Source organism: Coregonus lavaretus (assembly GCF_964263955.1).
Source record: "Coregonus lavaretus genome assembly, chromosome: 5".
Lineage (NCBI taxonomy): Eukaryota > Metazoa > Chordata > Actinopteri > Salmoniformes > Salmonidae > Coregonus > Coregonus lavaretus.
The window spans coordinates 18349480-18368557 of NC_139992.1; the positions used below are offsets into that span (position 1 = coordinate 18349480).

Below are 19078 nucleotides of genomic sequence, written 5' to 3' on the forward strand. Positions count from 1 at the left end.
ACTAAGTCGCTTTGGATAAAAGCGTCTGCTAAATGGCTTATTATTATTATATTATAATGTCAAAGTGGAATTTTGTTTTTAGAAATGTTTACAAATTAATTTAAAATGAAATGCTGACATGTCTTGAGTCAAAAAGTATTCAACCCCTTTGTTATGGCAATCCTAAATAAGTTCAGCAGTAAACATTTGCTTAACAAATCATATAATAAGTTGCATGGACTCGCTCTGAGTGCAATAATAGTGGTTAACATGATTTTTGAATCACTACCCCATCTGTGTAAGGTCCCTCAGTCAAGTAGTGAATTTCAAGCACAGATTCAACCACAAAGATCACCGATTGGTAGATAAAAAAACGACATTGAATATCCCTTTGAGCATGGTGCAGTTATTAATTACACTTTGTATGGCGTATCAATACACCCAATCACTACAAAGATACAGACCTCCTTCCGAACTGAGTTGCCGGAGTGAAAGAAAACCAGGAAAAAACAGGGATTTCACCATGAGGCCAATGGTGATTTTAAAATAGTTACAGAGTTTAATGGCTGTGATAAGAGACAACTGAGGATGGATCAACAACATTGTAGTTACTCCAAAATACTAACCTAAACATGCATCCTATTTGCAACAAGGCACTAATGTAATACTGCAAAAAATATATATATAATTGTTGTCCTAAATACAAAGTGTTTTATTTGTGGCAAATCCAACACAACACATCAGTGGGTACCACTCTCCATATTTTCAAGCACGGTGGTGGCTGCATCATGTTATGGGTATGCTTGTCGTCGGCAAGGACTGGGGAGTTTTTCAGGATAAAAAGAAAGGGAATTTAGCTAAGCACAGGTAAAATCCTAGAGGAAAACCTGGTTAAGTCTGCTTTCCAATAGACACTGAGAGACTAATGCAACTTTCAGCAGGAAAATAAACTTAAAACACAAGGCCAAATCTACACTAGCATTGCTTACCAAGACTACATTGAATGTTCCTGAATGGCCTACTTACAGTTTTGACTTAAATATGCTTGGCTGTCTAGCAATGATCAACAACCAACTTCACAGAGCTTGAAGAATTTAAAAAAGAATAATGGGCAAATATTGCACAACTCCGGTGTGGAAAGCTCTTAGAGACTTACCCAAAAAGATTCACAGCTGTAATCACTACCAAAGGTGTTTCTAACATGTATTGACTCTGGGGGGGGGGATACCTAGTCAGTTGTACAACTGAATGCATTCAACTGAAATGTGTCTTCCGCATTTAACCCAACCCCTCTGAATCAGAGAGGTGCGGGGGGCTGCCTTAACCGACATCCACTTCATCGGTGCCCGGGGAACAGTTGGTTAACTGCCTTGCTCAGAGGCAGAACGAAAGATTTTTACCTTGTCAGCTCATACGCGCCAGGCTACCTGCCGCCACAGTGTGCATTTGTGTGTGTGATGTTCCAGGTGTTTGGTGGGGCCCCTCCTGACTCTTCCCTCATTCTCTCTTCTAATCAGGGCCATCTAAACTAGCTCATGTTTAAACCCACTCACTAATTAATGGATGACTCTCAAGTCTCTCTTTGAGCTGAACAATACTGGGTTGTTCTTATTAATAGCAAGAGATGGAGTTATTGGAGACCATAAACCAGTGTCATTATCTGTCAGAGGAAATCCCAACAAGGGTGTGTGTATGTGTGTGTGTGCATGCTTGCTTGCTTGTGCGCGCACTTGCGTGTGTTTGTGTGAATGTACAGTGGGGAAAAAAGTATTTAGTCAGCCACCAATTGTGCAAGTTCTCCCACTTAAAAAGATGAGAGAGGCCTGTAATTTTCATCATAGGTACACATCAACTATGACAGACAAAATGAGAAAAACAAATCCAGAAAATCACATTATAGGATTTTTAATGAATTTATTTGCAAATTATGGTGGAAAATAAGTATTTGGTCAATAACAAAAGTTTCTCAATACTTTGTTATATACCCTTTGTTGGCAATGACACAGGTCAAACGTTTTCTGTAAGTCTTCACAAGGTTTTCACACACTGTTGCTGGTATTTTGGCCCATTCCTCCATGCAGATCTCCTCTAGAGCAGTGATGTTTTGAGGCTGTCGCTGGGCAACACGGACTTTCAACTCCCTCCAAAGATTTTCTATGGGGTTGAGATCTGGAGACTGGCTAGGCCACTCCAGGACCTTGAAATGCTTCTTACGAAGCCACTTCTTCGTTGCCCGGGCGGTGTGTTTGGGATCATTATCATGCTGAAAGACCCAGCCACGTTTCATCTTCAATGCCCTTGCTGATGGAAGGAGGTTTTCACTCAAAATCTCACGATACATGGCCCCAATCATTCTTTCCTTTACACAGATTAGGCGTCCTGGTCCCTTTGCAGAAAAACAACCCCAAAGCATGATGTTTCCACCCCCATGCTTCAGAGTAGGTATGGTGTTCTTTGGATGCAACTCAGCATTCTTTGTCCTCCAAACACGACGAGTTGAGTTTTTACCAAAGAGTTCTATTTTGGTTTCATCTGACCATATGACATTCTCCCAATCCTCTTCTGGATCATCCAAATGCACTCTAGCAAACGTCAGACGGGCCTGGACATGTACTGGCTTAAGCAGGGGGACACGTCTGGCACTGCAGGATTTGAGTCCCTGCCGGCGTAGTGTGTTACTGATGGTAGGCTTTGTTACTTTGGTCCCAGCTCTCTGCAGGTCATTCACTAGGTCCCCCCGTGTGGTTCTGGGATTTTTGCTCACCGTTCTTGTGATCATTTTGACCCAACGGGGTGAGATCTTACGTGGAGCCCCAGATCGAGGGAGATTATCAGTGGTCTTGTATGTCTTCCATTTCCTAATAATTGCTCCCACAGTTGATTTCTTCAAACCAAGCTGCTTACCTATTGCAGATTCAGTCTTCCCAGCCTGGTGCAGGTCTACAATTTTGTTTCTGCTGTCCTTTGACAGCTCTTTGGTCTTGGCCATAGTGGAGTTTGGAGTGTGACTGTTTTAGGTTGTGGACAGGTGTCTTTTATACTGATAACAAGTTCAAACAGGTGCCATTAATACAGGTAACGAGTGGAGGACAGAGGAGCCTCTTAAAGAAGAAGTTACAGGTCTGTGAGAGCCAGAAATCTTGCTTGTTTGTAGGTGACCAAATACTTATTTTCCACCATAATTTGCAAATAAATTCATTAAAAATCCTACAATGTGATTTTCTGGATTTTTTTCTTCTCAATTTGTCTGTCATAGTTGACGTGTACCTATGATGAAAATTACAGGCCTCTCATCTTTTTAAGTGGGAGAACATGCACAATTGGTGGCTGACTAAATACTTTTTTTCCCCACTGTACATTTGAGGTATTTTTAAAGTTTAATTAATGGGTAATGGCAGTAATGAATGTTATAAACAGCAGATGTGGCAGTATAGTAGTACAGGGGACTGGTAGGGGAATGTGACTATGACTGAGGTCACATGGGGATATAATGAGGCTGATTCTGGCTCAGGGGCTTTTGCTGGATCTTACTCTCATACTGTATGCACCTTAAAGGTTTGATAGAGTCATTCTTATGTAAGGGTTAGATGTGTTTTAGGTTTATTTTACCACCCACATACTGTACAGTATACACGAGTCAGTATGTATTATCAGCGCTGTGTTGCCAAGCGCCTGTATGTTAATGATGGGCTCTGGTGAATGTGGTTTTACATTGAGAGAGAACACCACCATACAGTTACTCGGTTTGTGGTTAAACCAAACCTCACAGAGTGGAGAAAGCTTTGCACGCATTGCAAATTAAGCACTGGTTTATAGGTACTATGTCTGCTCACTGATAAAAGAAGAGAGGGTGGGACATAGGAGCCATTCAAGTATCTTGTTCTATAGATACCATGCTTTATTTTACAATGTATTCAATAATTCAGTCGTAGAAATGTTTAGCAGTTCTTTTTCTCTATCATAACATTATAACTTAGAACACTTTGCAAAAATTTAGCAGCAACAGCTAGTAATATATATTTTATGTCTTGAATAAAAACTGTATCTCAGAATGTCCCTTGAGCTAAAGGCAGGTGTGGCAGAGGAGAGCAGAGGCTCCTTGCAGTGGGACATCTGCAGCTCTTTCAGTGGGACAGACCGCACAGGACACTGTAACATTGTGCCAGAGCACAGACAGGCCCCCACAATAACTTACCCCAGAACAGTGAATTAGCACAGTCAAGCCAGAAGCTCCCCTCTTCCCAAGGTTGTATGTACAGTAAATTAACGCTTCCATTCTCTGTACCTCTTTCCTTTTTAGAAAGATTTCCGGGATATCTTCACGCCCATCCATTTTGAGGTGACGTACGCCCTCAGAGAGCACACTGTTCGTAACTGGGGATCCAGAACTTTCCCAGCCCTGAAACCCATCCTGCAGCAGAGAGGGGGGCACACCAACCTGGTGGCCAATAAGGTGATTATCTTACAGCTCGCCACTCACATCGATGCATGGTTAGGAGAATAGGACCAATTTTGGAGACATAAATTCAGCTTAATCCTGGAATTAAAAATCATGCTCAATGGAGAATCTCCCTGCATTGAAATTGCTCTTTAGTCCAGGTACTAGGCTTAATCTATGCCCAGGGAACCGATGCTACACTCTTAGAAAAAAAGGTGCTATGTAGAACCTAAAAGGTTCCAGGAAAACTTTTGGGTTCCTTGTAGAATCCTTTTCACAGAGGGTTTTATATGGAACCCAAAAAGGTTCTGCCTGGAACCAAACAGGGTTCTCCTATGGGGACAGCCGAAGAAGCCTTTTGGAACCCTATTTTCTAAGAGTGTAGAGTTCTCCACTTACATTCATGTATGGTAGGTACTGTATAGTAGAGGATACATTACTGTATTTTCAGTGACGGCATCATGATCTAACACTAACCTTTCTTCTCCAGACGGAGTTTGCTCGGTACTGTTCTTTGGCCAACTGTTCAACAAATCTGCAGGTCTCTGCTTACCTGGTCTTACCACAGTAAGTAGCATTTAGCATACATGTTCAATTAGAATATGTTGGTGTTTTCTTTGTAATACAAGCTTTTGTCTTGAAGCTTTTACTTTTTATTTCTCATCTCTGCTGTGGACAAAACTGAGCTTTTGAAAGGTTTACTTTACAAATTCATTACAGCACCAAAACAAACATTATTTATGTGGAAAACAACCTTCATAGGATTAGATCAGGTGTTGACTGTAGTGCCCCATGATGTCAATACTCTCCAGTTCACTTCATTAAGGGGGGATTGATGTACATGTTTATTCATGGTCATTTCCCCTTAAACGCTTAACTGGCAGGCTAATTTCTGTTGCTCCCAGGGAATAATACATTCTGTGATTATTCATGAGGCAGAGGTGTGTGTGTGTCTCACCTTGCTCAGTTAGATGAGAAGCATCAGGCTTGTGAGCCCCTCGTTGTTTGTGTCATGAAAACGTACGCACACACACCTCCCCCCACCCCACACACACCTTGAGACCAACTTACCCACAAAGCAGCCAATTCTTCAACATGGACATTAGTCATTTTAAAATGCCTTTTCCCTCCCCATATTGGACACACAGGGCTTCTTTGAAAAGCTGATTATGCATAGCCTCTTCCCCTAACAGTGCAGCTTGTCTAGGGCTATGTCCCAAATGGCACCCTAATCCCTACGTCTGTGCTGCTTTTATAAAAGTAATGCACTTTGTAGGGGATAGGGTGTCATTTGAGACGCTTGTCTCAGTGCCAGTTCAGTTCCCCTCCCTAAGGTGTAGAGTGACTAAGTCCTTGCTGTAAAGCCATGAAATCAACACGACTCTGCATAACGGGTACATTCTGATGTTTCCCTAACTGTGACTGTTTAGTCTGCTCTCCTCTGAAACCATGATTCTGGCACTTTATGGAAAGTTGTATGATTTAAGTCAATCAAAGTATGAAATAAGATGTTATTTTGTTGATTGGGGTTGTAGCACAGATGTGCTGTAGTCACAGGTATGAGGCGACAGCCTTCCAGTTTTATACATAGGGCTCTATTCAATCCAGCCCCTAAAACTGTTATTCTTGCAGGAAACACAACAACATGCCGTACTTTGCATTGGGTAATGGGAAGACCATCATGTTAAACACAACCCTGGTGAACGCTGGAGATGATGCCTTCCTCCCCAGGCTCCAGCTAAATTTCCCCTCCAACCTGCAGTACATCAAAGTGCTTGATGCAGTATGTGTTTGATTGATTTATTGATTACCCAAAGTAGCAGTTATTACATTTCTCACATGCTCACCAATGTAATTTAGACGATGTTGCACTGCAATTCTAAGAAACACGCAAAATCCTGTGAAAAAGCAGAAGAATCTATGCGCTCTTGGATTGAAATAAATTACACACACAATCCCATTATCTGTTATTATTTTCAGGAGGAGAAGTATGTGAGCTGTGACATTTCAGAGGAGAACAAGACAATAGTAGGAATGGACTGCAGTGTTGGGAACCTGTACTTCAGCTCTGGAGCCAAGGTACTGTAGGCACAACACTCAAACATACTCCAAACTTACTCTAATGTTACTCCAGCCTTACTCTAATGTTACTCCAACCTTACTCTAATGTTACTCCAGCCTTACTCTAATGTTACCCCAGCCTTAGTATAATGTTACTCCAACCTTACTCTAATGTTACTCCAGCCTTCTCTAATGTTACTCCAGCCTTACTCTGTTACTCCAGCCTTACTCTGTTACTCCAGCCTTACTCTAATGTTACTCCAACCTTACTCTAATGTTACTCCAGCCTTCTATAATGTTACTCCAGCCTTACTCTGTTACTCCAGCCTTACTCTAATGTTACTCCAACCTTACTCTAATGTTACTCCAGCCTTACTCTAATGTTACTCCAGCCTTACTCTAATGTTACTCCAACCTTACTCTAATGTTCCTCCAGCCGTACTCTGATGTTACTCCAACCTTACACTAATGCTACTCTAACATTACTCCAAGGTTACTCCAACATTACTCAAATTTTACTCCCATGTTACTCCAATTTTACTCTATTAATCTGGGTCTGGATACTTTCACTGGATACTTTAACTAATTACCCCACTGGGCACAAACATAATAATAATAATAATAATAATAATATGCCATTTAGCAGACGCTTTTATCCAAAGCGACTTACAGTCATGCGTGCATACATGTTTGTGTATGGGTGGTCCCGGGTATCGAACCCACTACCTTGGCGTTACAAGCGCCGTGCTCTACTAGCTGAGCTACAGAGGACCATCCAAAAGACATCAATTCAACGTCATGGTTGGGAAGGTTACTTTCTTAATGTAATCTGTTACAGTTACTAGTTACTTGTCCAAAATTGTAATCAGTAACGTAACTTTTGGATTACCCAAACTCAGTAACGTAATCTGATTACTTTCAGTTACTTTTAGATTACCGTCCCCTTAAGAGGCATTAGAAGACCAAAAGGACCTATCAAACACATTTAGTGTGTCATCATAGTGGTCTCTGACTTGTGGTCAGACTCGATCAGGTGAAACAAACTTAAACTTGCACCTTTTTTTCAATGCTGAATTGAATGTCATTGAGAAAACAGAAAGGTGTATTTAAAAGTAACCCAAGAAACAATCATCAAGTTTTTAAAAAAGTATCTGTAATCTGATTGCAATATTTTTGCTGGTAAGGTAACTAACTGATTACAGTTTTTTTGTAATCAGATTGCCCTGTTCAATGTCTATTCCATGTTGGTTCAACGTAATTTTACTGAAATGGCGTGGAAACAACGTTGATTCAACCAGTGTGTGCCCAGTGGGGATCCAGACCCATATCTTCTGTTTGCTGCCAATGCTGCTGCTGTTTTAAAGGCAGCGTTTTATAAACTACTGTTTAAAAGGGTAATGTCTTGCTTGATAGCTAATCAGAATTTCTGTATTTTCTGCAGGTGAACATCAGCTTTCTGTTGGATGTAAACCAGAGTAGCAGTGCTGGTGACATTAGCATCTCCATCAACACTAGTGGGTAAGTACAGACCCATAAAAGAAAGATAGATACCTGCACACTGAATCCGCCTGCAGTGTTATTGAGTGCAATGTTTTGACCCTAGGTCTTTGTCATAATCTTTATTTTATGACATTTGCAAGTAACCAGATCTGCTTACACTACTTCTGACCTTAGCACAGACCCCCTAACCCCCGAAAGCAATCTTTCTCCAAAAGACATGAAATAATCGAATGGCACGTTTTTTAAACTGCCGTCTTGTTACACCGTCGGTGACGTCTTGCTACTGGCCAGCCTTATTAAACCAAACAGGCAAACAGCGGATCGTAAAACAGCCCAATGAGACACTGAGTGTACAAAACATTAGGAACACCTGCTCTTTCCATGACATAGACTGACCAGGTGAATCCAGGTGAAAGCTATGATCCCTTATTGATGTCACCTTTTCAATCCACTTTAATCAATGCAGGTAAAAACATTATTTTCAAGCCTTGAGACAATTGAGACATGGATTGTGTATATGTGCCATTCAGAGGTTGAATGGGCAAGACAAAAGATTTAAGTGTCTTTGAACAGGGTATGATAGTAGGTGCCAGGCACACCGGTTTGAGTGTGTCAAGAACTGCAATGCTGCTGGGTTTTTCACACTCAACAGTTTCCTGTGTGTATCAAGAATGGTCCACCACCCAAAGGACATTCAGCCAATTTGACACAACTGTGGGAAGCATTGGAGTCAACATGGGCCAGCATCCCTGTGGAACGCTTTCGACACCTTGTCCATGCCCCGACGAATTGAGGCTGTTCTGAGGGCAAAAGGGTTAGAACTAAATATTAGAAAGGTGTTCCTAATGTTTTGTACACTCAGTGTATGTGTTTGTTCTGTTGCTAGGAGAACAGGAAGCACATCCCCAGTAAGCTGAATCATTCCAATCAGAGGGTGCTGCAGGTTCCCTCTTTTGGTTTCCTCCTGTAGTTGTTTCATAGTTGTGTGATTGAGAAGAACTTCCGGCGCATGTTTTGTCGTTTGGGTAAAGAAAGGCTTTGGAATGTTTGACTGTTCCAGAACACTCTAAAACACTCCATGTTCATTTCTGGTAACACTTAACTGGAGATATTCCTTGAGTTTTATTCAAAGACCATACATATGAAGTTACTACCTGTCTTCATACATATTTTGAAATGGACGACTTACCAACATGTGAATTAGATCTGTAGCTGTAATAAAACCACCAGGGGCGTCATGCACCCATTATTTTAGAGGGGGCTTGAAGTACGGGAAGGGGGGACGGAGGGTCAGGGGTGGTCAGAGAATTTCGTAATTTTCAAACAGCTGAAACAGCTTTTTCCTGCAATCTAGAGCCATAATCATTATGCCTAGTTTTATGTCAAAAATATGTATATTTTTCTGCATAGGTTATCTAAGCATACTTCTTTCCCTGTTCAATTGTCATTTTATTTAATGAGGCACATAGATTTTTTAAGAACCTTTATGCCTTAGGGGTTTAGTACAACTGCCACATTGGTATATAGTATCATAACCCAATAATTAATAAAGCAATTTTATTATATTCTAAAGTCTAGCAACCTTGCCAGCAGGCATGCCAGCTAAGATAGTTAGACTAGCTACTCTAACATGATTGATAGCCTGAAATGGCTTGGTAGCTAGTTATGAGATTGGGACATTTTATTTTTATTTATTCATCAAGAAGGAATCAATAGGCTACATGGCTTGATCAAATTCATTTACAAACATACCTCCTGGGAGTCCTGCCCATCACCGGCAGCTAAAATGAAATCAAACGCTGTGTGTGACACTCTCCTCCTCCACTGGCAACACTGTCTGCATGTATGTCTTTGCTCCATGGTGGACCTTGGAATGAACCACTTACTGGGGGGGTACTCTTTGCCTGGTCTAGTCAGTGTGCCCCCTCCACAAAATACCACTGACAAATCCTTTTATAAATAAGTTTAGTCATTACTTTAACATCTTAACATTTTAAAAACAGGACAGATCTGAGGGGGCATGTGCCCTTGTGCCCCTGTGGGCATGACGCCTCTGAAAACCATCTTCAAGTATCATGTAATGTGTGAAGGTATGCTTTGGCCCCTCACCGTGAGAAATACTTGGAATGTGAAGTTCTGCAACGTATGATGTTTGGAAATTCTTTGGCTTTGAGTTGAATTCCTTTAACAGTATAATGGCATTGGCTGTGCTTAAGTGCAAGATACATTGTCATGTTTTGTTTTTCAATATATCAAATTGATTAATATGAAATGTAATCCAAATAGATAATTTCTTATTTTATTCTGACATTGTCTTTTCTAGAGACAATTATGAAAATGTGGATCTTCTGCATGACAACTCAGCCACTCTGATGTTACCATTGAGATATGGCGTGGATGTCAGCGTCCATGGGTAAGACATTTATTTACAGTAACAAAGACAGTTCTTCATTCTTCATTGACAGTATATATAAACATTTATTCTTGTACTTCATAAGCTAATTAGTGCTCTCCCTTGCAGGTTTGTGACTCCAACATCCTTTGTATTTGGTGACCAGGAGCCTACTCCAGTTGATTGCTACACAGAGACATTCAACTACACTTACAAGGTATGTACTGTAAATAAATAAATAAATAAATAAATAATATGCCATTTAGCAGACGCTTTTATCCAAAGCGACTTACAGTCATGCGTGCATACATTTTTTGTGTATGGGGTGGTCCCGGGGATCGAACCCACTACCTTGGCGTTACAAGCGCCGTGCTCTACCAGCTGAGCTACAGAGGACCACCGTAGAGATACAATATAACATTGTTTTATAACAGAAACTGATGTAATCACTACAGCCTAGTTGGAGTATTTGAATGACTGACTGACTTTATACTGACATATTGTATCTGTGTGCCTTGACAGGTTGTCAATATCGGTCCAAGCAAATCTCTCAACACAAAAGTTGAGATTGATATTCCCAAGATACTATCACCGTATCCATACAGATTACTCCACATTGTAGATTTTCAGGTAAGTGTGTGACTGATTGATGAAACATACAGCCCTTAGCCGTGGTATATTGGCCATACCCTGAGGTGCCTTATTGCTATTATAAACTGGTTACCAACGTAATTAGACCATTAAATAGTAATTTCTTGTCATACACATGGGTTGTTTGAGCCCTGAATGCTAATTGGCTGACAGCCATGGTATATCAGACCGTATACCACGGGTATGACAAAACACATATTTTTACTGCTCTAATTACGTTGGTAAACAGTTTATAATAGCAATAAGGCACCTCGGGGGTTTGTGATATATGGCCAATATACCTCGACTAAGGGCAGTGTCCAGGCACTCCGTGTCGCGCCGTGCAAAAGAACAGCCCTTAGCCGTGGTATATTGGCCATATACCACACCCCCTCGGGCATTATTGCTTAAATATACCATGGCTTTCAGCTAATCAGCATTCAGGGCTCGAACCACCCTGTTTATAATGACCAATATCTAACTTATTTTCTTTCCTCATCTGTTAGACCTCTCTTGGAGAATGCTCCATTAAAAACGGCTCTATCACAGTAGAAGATGATTGTGAGGTGCCACGATCGTCTTTAATCAAGGAACTGGTCTTCTTCTTCTCCAAAACCAGCAAACGCAAAATGGTAGATACCCCCCTCTCCTACTCCTATAATGTATATAGTTACAGTATGTAGCAGGGTTTTTTGTAGCAGGTCAATTCCATATTGATGCAGTCATTTCAGAAAGTTAATTAATTGGAATTCTACTTCTAATTTTCCTCTCATCTTTTCAATGAGGAAAATTTGAATTTTAGTTTACTTCCTGAGTTGACTGACTTGAAATGGAATTGGCCCTAACCCTATTATGTAGCAGTGCCGTATTCCACTGATGTTGATGTTTTAAAATGAAATCACAATAGTGTTGTTTCTCTCCATAGTTCTGTGCTCACGGAGACGACCTGTGCCTGATTCTGGAGTGTAGACTAGGAGACATGGACATTGGGAAAGAAGCCACCATTCACATGGAAGTGAAGCTGAACCCCACCGTTCTACAACTCTCACCGGTAAACACTTCACTAATGCTACACTTTCAAATCTTTTAAAATGGCAACAGGAGTCAGAATTTCTTCATTGAGGATATTAAAGTGTTCTAATGTAATCAAATCTAATCTTCCCCTCCCTCTCCTCAGGGTCGTCATGGAGTGATGCTGATAGAGAGTACTGGCATCATCACATCACCAAGGGAGGACCCTCATACCATCCTATTACAGCAGATCCCTATCGCTCAGGTAAGATATGATAGACCTATAGGGTAGTGATACATTGGCCTTATACAGTAATCTTTTGGAGGATACCATGTCACTGTTCCACAATGGAGATCACTCAAGTCCATGTCAAGTCCAAGTCCATGCACTTGACACATTTATGAAATTGCTTATTCCAGTTACTAAAATTGTTTTTCCAGTAAAAACTGTTAAATCCGCTTGGATTGATGAGGAATTGAACAATGTTATGGTTGAGAGTGATGAGGCAAAAGGTATGGCAAATAAGTCTAGCAGCACAACTGATTGGCAAACGTACTGCAAATTGAGAAATCATGTGACTAAACTGAATAAAAAGAAGAATAAACTATACTATGAAACAAAGATAAATGATATCAAGAATGATAGTAAAAAGCTTTGGAGCACCTTAAATTAAATGTTGGGCAAAAAGGCAAACTCAGCTCCATCATTCATTGAATCAGATCGCTCATTCATCACAAAACCCACTGATATTGCCTACTTATGATTTTTTCATTGGCAAGATTAGCAAATTTAGGCATGACATGCCAGCAACAAACACTGACACTACACATCCAAGTAAGGAAGCCTCACCAACATAATCCAGGTAGAATCAGGAATTCCCCAGGGCAGCTGTCTAGGCCCCTTACTTTTTTCAATCTTTACTAATGACATGCCACTGGCTTTGAGTAAAGCCAGTGTGTCTATGTATGTGGATGACTCAACACTATTCACGTCAGCTACTACAGTGACTGAAATGACTGCAACACTTAACAAAGAGCTGCAGTTAGTTTCAGAATGGGTGGCAAGGAATAAGTTAGTCCTAAATATTTCAAAAACTAAAAGCATTGTATTTGGGACAAATCATTCACTAAACCCTAAACCTCAACTAAATCTTGTAATGAATAATGTGGAAATTGAGCAAGTTGAGGTGACTAAACTGCTTGGAGTAACCCTGAATTGTAAACTGTCATGGTCAAAACATATTGATACAACAGTAGCTAAGATGGGGAGAAGTCTGACCATAATAAAGTGTTGCTCTGCCTTCTTAACAGCACTATCAACAAGGCAGGTCCTACAGGCCCTAGTTTTGTCGCACCTGGACTACTGTTCAGTCGTGTGGTCAGGTGCCACAAAGAGGGACTTGGGAAAATTGCAATTGGCTCAGAACAGGGCAGCACGGCTGGCCCTTGGATGTACACAGAGAGCTAACATTAATAATTTGCATGTCAATCTCTCCTGGCTCAAAGTGGAGGAGAGATTGACTTCATCATTACTTGTATTTGTGAGAGGTATTGACATGTTGAATGCACCGAGCTGTCTGGACATCCATGCATACCCCACAAGACATGCCACCAGAGGTCTCTTCACAGTCCCCAAGTCCAGATCAGACTATGGGAGGCGCACAGTACTACATAGAGCCATGACTACATGGAACTCTATTCCACATCAAGTAACTCATGCAAGCAGTACAATTAGATTTAAAAAACAGATAAAAATACACCTTATGGAACAGCTGGGACTGTGAACAGACACAAACACAGGCACAGACACATGCATACACACACACGATAACATATGCACTATACACACACATACACATGGATTTTGTGTTGTAGATATGTGGTAGTAGAGTAGTGGCCTGAGGGCACACACTTAATGTGTGGTGAAATCTGTTGTGAATGTATTGAAATGTTTTTAAAATTGTATAACTGCCTTAATTTTGCTGGACCCCATGGGGATCCATAATAAATACAAATACAAATGTCCTGGTAGGGTTAAGAAGTGTCAGGAAATTGCCTGTGTAACCTCTGAGTGCCTTACTATTATAAAACGCTGGAATCTACAGTGTCCATAGTAGGACAGTGGTGGAAATGACAGGACATTTCCAACCTTGTCTGATGTTCCAGGTCATAGATGTACAATGTAATACTAGTGCACTGTATTAATGTTCTGTTTAATTCTGATGTTCCAGGTTGTGTTGGAGGCCCACTTCAACCAGAAGCCTCAGGCAGCAGTGGAGGTGTTCATCATTGTAGGGAGTCTACTGGTGGGGCTCCTGATCCTGACCCTGCTCATCTTCGCCCTCTGGAAGGTCAGGACGACACCTTCAGCTTTAGCTTTTACACTACACACAAAACGGCATACAAACACACTGCAAAAGAAGCAAAGCATTATTTTCCATCTCCTCATCTGAAACTGAACCTTGTTCTTTCATTCGCAGGCTGGTTTCTTTAAGAGGCAGTTTAAGGAGGAGATCAGGAGGGATAGCTGGGACTATGTACCAAAGAGTGAGAAGACTGAGAGTACATCCTAAGAGTGAGACAAACCAACTGTGTCCTAATACAGAATGGTTCTATACTACAACATGGACTAACTGCTGTGGAACAGCTTTTCTAGTAAAAGGCACATTTTGATTAAAATCATCCAAACCCAAGGGAAAGAACTGCGGGACCATTCAAACTGTTGTGGCTAAGAATCTAGGAATCAACAAAAGAAAGGATGTCATTTCTCTAAAACATGCAAGAGGAAGAACTTAAACTTTGTTGTCAGCGAGACAAATGTATTGCACTTTACCTCTGGCCTTGGTGCAGTGAGACTATAGATCATTGGACTGCGTACATGCAATGTACATTAGAACATGGGCTATGTGGCCTCACAAGAACAGGCCTATCATTCCTGTTTTTATTCCCCACCAAGATCTCAGGATATGAAGACGGAACATTCCATGGTCTTGTTCAATAGGCATGAAACAGAAGAAAACGCTCCAAAACAGAGTGAAACAGGGACTTTCTGTGCCTGTCCATTAATTAAGGACCGCTAATTTTCCGTTGCTAAACATTCTCACATACCTGACTACTTAGATTCGGTCGCACATATTGATTGTGTCTGCTGTACAAAAAATGAATGAATGCACTGCTGAAGCTTTTCTTTATGGATAGGAAGTCTATCTGTATATAACGATATATACACATCTATATGACAAATCTATCCACAATAGGTGTGTATATACTGTGTATATAGATATATCAAGAGGACCTTTCTTTATCACAGTTATTAAATGAAATTTTATTTTTTATCGTTATGGGCTGGGAGGGGAAACAGCCACAAACTGTCACAAAGTCACACATGTATTGTGAAACTAGTGTCACTACATTGAGAAACCATAAGATTGAAAGAAGGAACATTTGTTCTGGTTGATCTGTGAGACCCAGCGTGAGCCTCTGCGGAGCCATACTGCTTAAACCCGTGTTTCATAGAAATGAATAAGAGCATCTCACACTCTGCAAAAGTTACATGTCCAGTGTAGCAGACCTGTAAGACCTCCGGGTTTTTCTCAGTTCAGCAGCTGCACACCAGTACCTGCATCCTGCATCCTGCATAGGTTTTCATTCTTAGGTTTTTATTTTTGCTCACCAGCTTATGAAGTGAATGGGACATAAGGTTTAAGGTTATATATAGAACTGAAGGCAACAGAAGGATGAGGAGGCCAGTGAAGTGTCATCAGTGAAAAAAGGTGGCTGTTGGGTGTAGTGAAAAAAGGAGACTGTTTGAGGTCACTCATTGCAGCAATTCACTGACTCACTCACTGAATGACACATGCCACTCCTCAAGGAGACAGCACCCTGTGTAGGTGTGCATACGTGTGTTTGCGTGTATGCGTTTTCGTGTGTGTGTGCGTGCGTCTGACAGCAACTCATACACCATGCCAGCAGAAGTTTCCAACACAGTCAGAAATGAAAAATGAAAGAGCTTGTTCTTCAGAAATGACTCAAATGGAACACACGGAACACTGGCCTTACCTTTTGGAACATTTTCAGTCCTTTGGATTCGTGTTGGAATCTTTGGATTGAATGGATTCTGTGTTCTTACTGTAGCTGTAAGGGATTGGAACATTCCGGTTTTGGAGAGATGGTAGGCTATGATGATGGTGATGTATGCGAAAGAGTAACACGTTTTTACTGCTTGAATTTTCAGGGAGTCAACCTTTCCTGACCAAGTTGTCAGTTTTGTCAAAAATAAAGGGGGCACATTCCACATTTCTATAAAATGAAATTATTTTTTATTTTTGATAAATAAATGTGTGGCATGTAAAAATGGACAGATAACATTTTGTTTGTCAACACATTTCGCTTTGGTCTGATAATTTATGTAATTCTGCACTGGAATGTATTATTATGTTGTCTTTGCTTTAATATAAATCAACATTTTCTATTTAATGTGCCTGTCAGTCCTCCATTTGGTTATTTGACGTCTAACATTCAAAGATGCACAGTAGTAAAGCCTGTAGGTAACATTCAGTGATAGTGCAAATGGAGGTTGTGGGTATAGGCAACCCCTACATACATACAGTTTTAGGTTGTGTGTAAAGACTCCTCTCTTGTAGACAGTTTAAACTGTAGACAGTCTATACACTGAAGACAGTTTCTTGAAAAGCACAGTAGGAAAGACTGTATGTTACATTCTGTGGCAATGCCAGTGGAGGTTGGTATGTGTATAGACTCCTCCACCCTTTACACAGCTTTAAATGGTATCGATTCCGCTCTACATACAGTGTTAAATGCAGCTGCACTTGATGTGTGCCTCCTCTGCCTCCTCGATGTCCACTCCAAACAGGGTCAGGAGTTGGGGATGTAACCTGGTGGTGAAACAAATCAATCCGTTGAAGAGGTTTTAAATGTCCCATATCTGTACTATTAACTTTCTTCTACTTCAGTGAAGCAGTTTTAAATTAAAATATATGATCGAAAAAAGACTAATGGTTAAATTACACTGAACATGACCTCTAAGAACTCTCTTTGAGGAGTGTAAATTGAACCCAGAGTAATATGATCATGAGATTACAGGTAGGGCTATACTTAGTGAGCAGCGGTAGGTCACTGCCTTGGTAACATGTTATTTGAGACAGGGTTTGTATCCAGGTTGAAGGTCTAGCTAAAGGATGGAGTTATACCTACTATGTCGACTAGTGTTCACAAAGCGTCTCAGAGTAGGGCTGCTGATTTAGGATCACTTTTAAGATCAGCACTTCTACTCTGATACGCTTTATGAAAATGAATACAACCCCTAATGTATGAGGTTTATCAGTGCAGGTGCTATGGGGCTTTGGGCTGTACCTGATGAGCAGCTCTGAGGGCGCCTCCAGTAGGTCTCCGTCTACGTTCCAGGGGTAGGCCCCCTCGGAGGAGATGATGGGCGTGTTCTTAAAGTCATACTCTCTGTTGTCCTCAGCGATGTCATCAGACCAGCTGCTCTGAGAGCAGGGGCGGAGCCTCACAGCCCACACTGTCTGCGTCTCCACGAAGGAGAAACTGAACTGGAGAGGAGGAGGACGAGGAGGAGGAGAAGAAGAATATTATATTATTGTCCAATTGTATACAAGGAGGATCCAACATCCCTTCCTAGGACCTCCAATAAGCTCTGAGAGGGAGGCGAGGAACAGAGGAAAGAAGGACTGAGAGAACAAGACCATTGTCTCAGTCAGTTGCAACTCCAACCACTAGGGGGCAGTGATGCACAGCAGCAGGCTACATACATGTCCCAGACAAGACAATTCCCTACACAGCAATGACGCCGTCTATGACCCTGGTCACCAAGGTTTCATCCTGTCCTCGACAACAGTTCAGTTCAGTTAAGCCACCGTAACCATGAACATAGTACATATGAACGACACAGCATATCTTTTGTTAATGAAGTAAACAGGGAATGCATGGAGTACAGGGTCTATATATGATAGTGGAACATTTCCAACCACAACTGGTTTATGTATTCTGACTTCCCATCCGCTTTGTGGGATGTTGTTTTGCAGACTTTGTTTCCCAGACATCGTTCAAATCAAATACCGTTTTTTTTTCAATAGAAGTCAGACTATAAATAGACTGGGCTGTTTGTTTGTCTGAGTCATAATTTAATAATTTCAACTTCCTGTTGTTTTCATGGGAAATGGCCCAATAACATAAACATTAGTCAGAACTGCTCCCATATGGACAGCATTGAAATGATGAAGTCCTCTCTAACTATTTGTCTGAACATTATGACAGTACACTAAAGCAATATGTTTGTATCACTCCTCAGGTAGACTTCCACCCACTGTGAGTGATCCCTGCCCAGTCACACAGTCACCCAGTAGCCTGCCGTACAGTACCCTATACCTCCAACTGTTTATTTAGAATGTAGGTTAACAAACAGGCTTAGATTAGATTGTGTTGGATGTAAAAAAAAAAAAAAAAAAGAGGACAGACGGGCTGCTGGCCTCTGAAATTGACTAATCTATATAAGCCTGAAAAGTGTTTTAGGGAAATCTGACAATCAGTGATTAATTTGACTTGACAGTATGCTAATTCCACTTAAACTCTTAGGGAAGCTAACTCCATTAGTGACTGCAGGATTTCCTCTGTGTGTGTGTGTGTGTGTGTGTGTTTGCATATACGCCTGCGTGTGTAAGTGCGTAAGTACGTGCATGCATTTGGGTGTGTGTGGGTGAGTGTGTAAGGAAGGAAGGGCTACCCTGGTGACCTCACCTGATTGTTTACACTGTTGTATCTCTTCAGGTGTTTGATAAACTCTGACCTGGACGTGTTTGCTGCTGTGATCAGGGCCATGCTGCCATTGTTCAGCCTTACAGAGAGAGAGAGATTCATTTTTAAAAATCTGTTCATATGTATACTACATTACTGTGGCCAATGCAATCCAAACAGGTTGATAAAGCAACAAATCCTATATTCACCATGCAGTAGAATAGAGAATGTCAGGAACAGAACAGAGAGTGGTATTCATTAGTTCTACTTACACCTACTACTGTATGTGTTAT

At 41.1% G+C, this 19078-nt stretch overlaps 2 protein-coding genes across 2 annotated transcripts in view; one reads left to right on the top strand and one right to left on the bottom strand.

Moving 5' to 3' along the window:
- Positions 1-16487, top strand: part of LOC311129006 (integrin alpha-4-like) — a 35811-nt gene extending 19324 nt beyond the window's left edge. The window contains exons 16-28 of the mRNA XM_084161243.1: positions 4280-4432; positions 4908-4984; positions 6050-6200; positions 6398-6496; positions 7920-7996; positions 10302-10391; positions 10500-10587; positions 10893-11000; positions 11507-11632; positions 11926-12051; positions 12178-12276; positions 14243-14362; positions 14492-16487. Coding sequence (XP_084017369.1) covers positions 4280-4432; positions 4908-4984; positions 6050-6200; positions 6398-6496; positions 7920-7996; positions 10302-10391; positions 10500-10587; positions 10893-11000; positions 11507-11632; positions 11926-12051; positions 12178-12276; positions 14243-14362; positions 14492-14584 — 1407 coding nt within the window. The 3' untranslated portion in view covers positions 14585-16487. The remainder of the gene's footprint in view (positions 1-4279; positions 4433-4907; positions 4985-6049; positions 6201-6397; positions 6497-7919; positions 7997-10301; positions 10392-10499; positions 10588-10892; positions 11001-11506; positions 11633-11925; positions 12052-12177; positions 12277-14242; positions 14363-14491) is intronic.
- cerkl (CERK like autophagy regulator) overlaps positions 16315-19078 on the bottom strand; it is a gene marked incomplete at its 5' end in the record, with an annotated part of 44335 nt that continues 41571 nt past the window's right edge. The window contains 3 exons of the mRNA XM_084161047.1: positions 16315-16906; positions 17385-17584; positions 18789-18885. Of these exons, the coding sequence (XP_084017173.1) occupies positions 16825-16906; positions 17385-17584; positions 18789-18885 (379 nt within the window). The 3' untranslated portion in view covers positions 16315-16824. The remainder of the gene's footprint in view (positions 16907-17384; positions 17585-18788; positions 18886-19078) is intronic.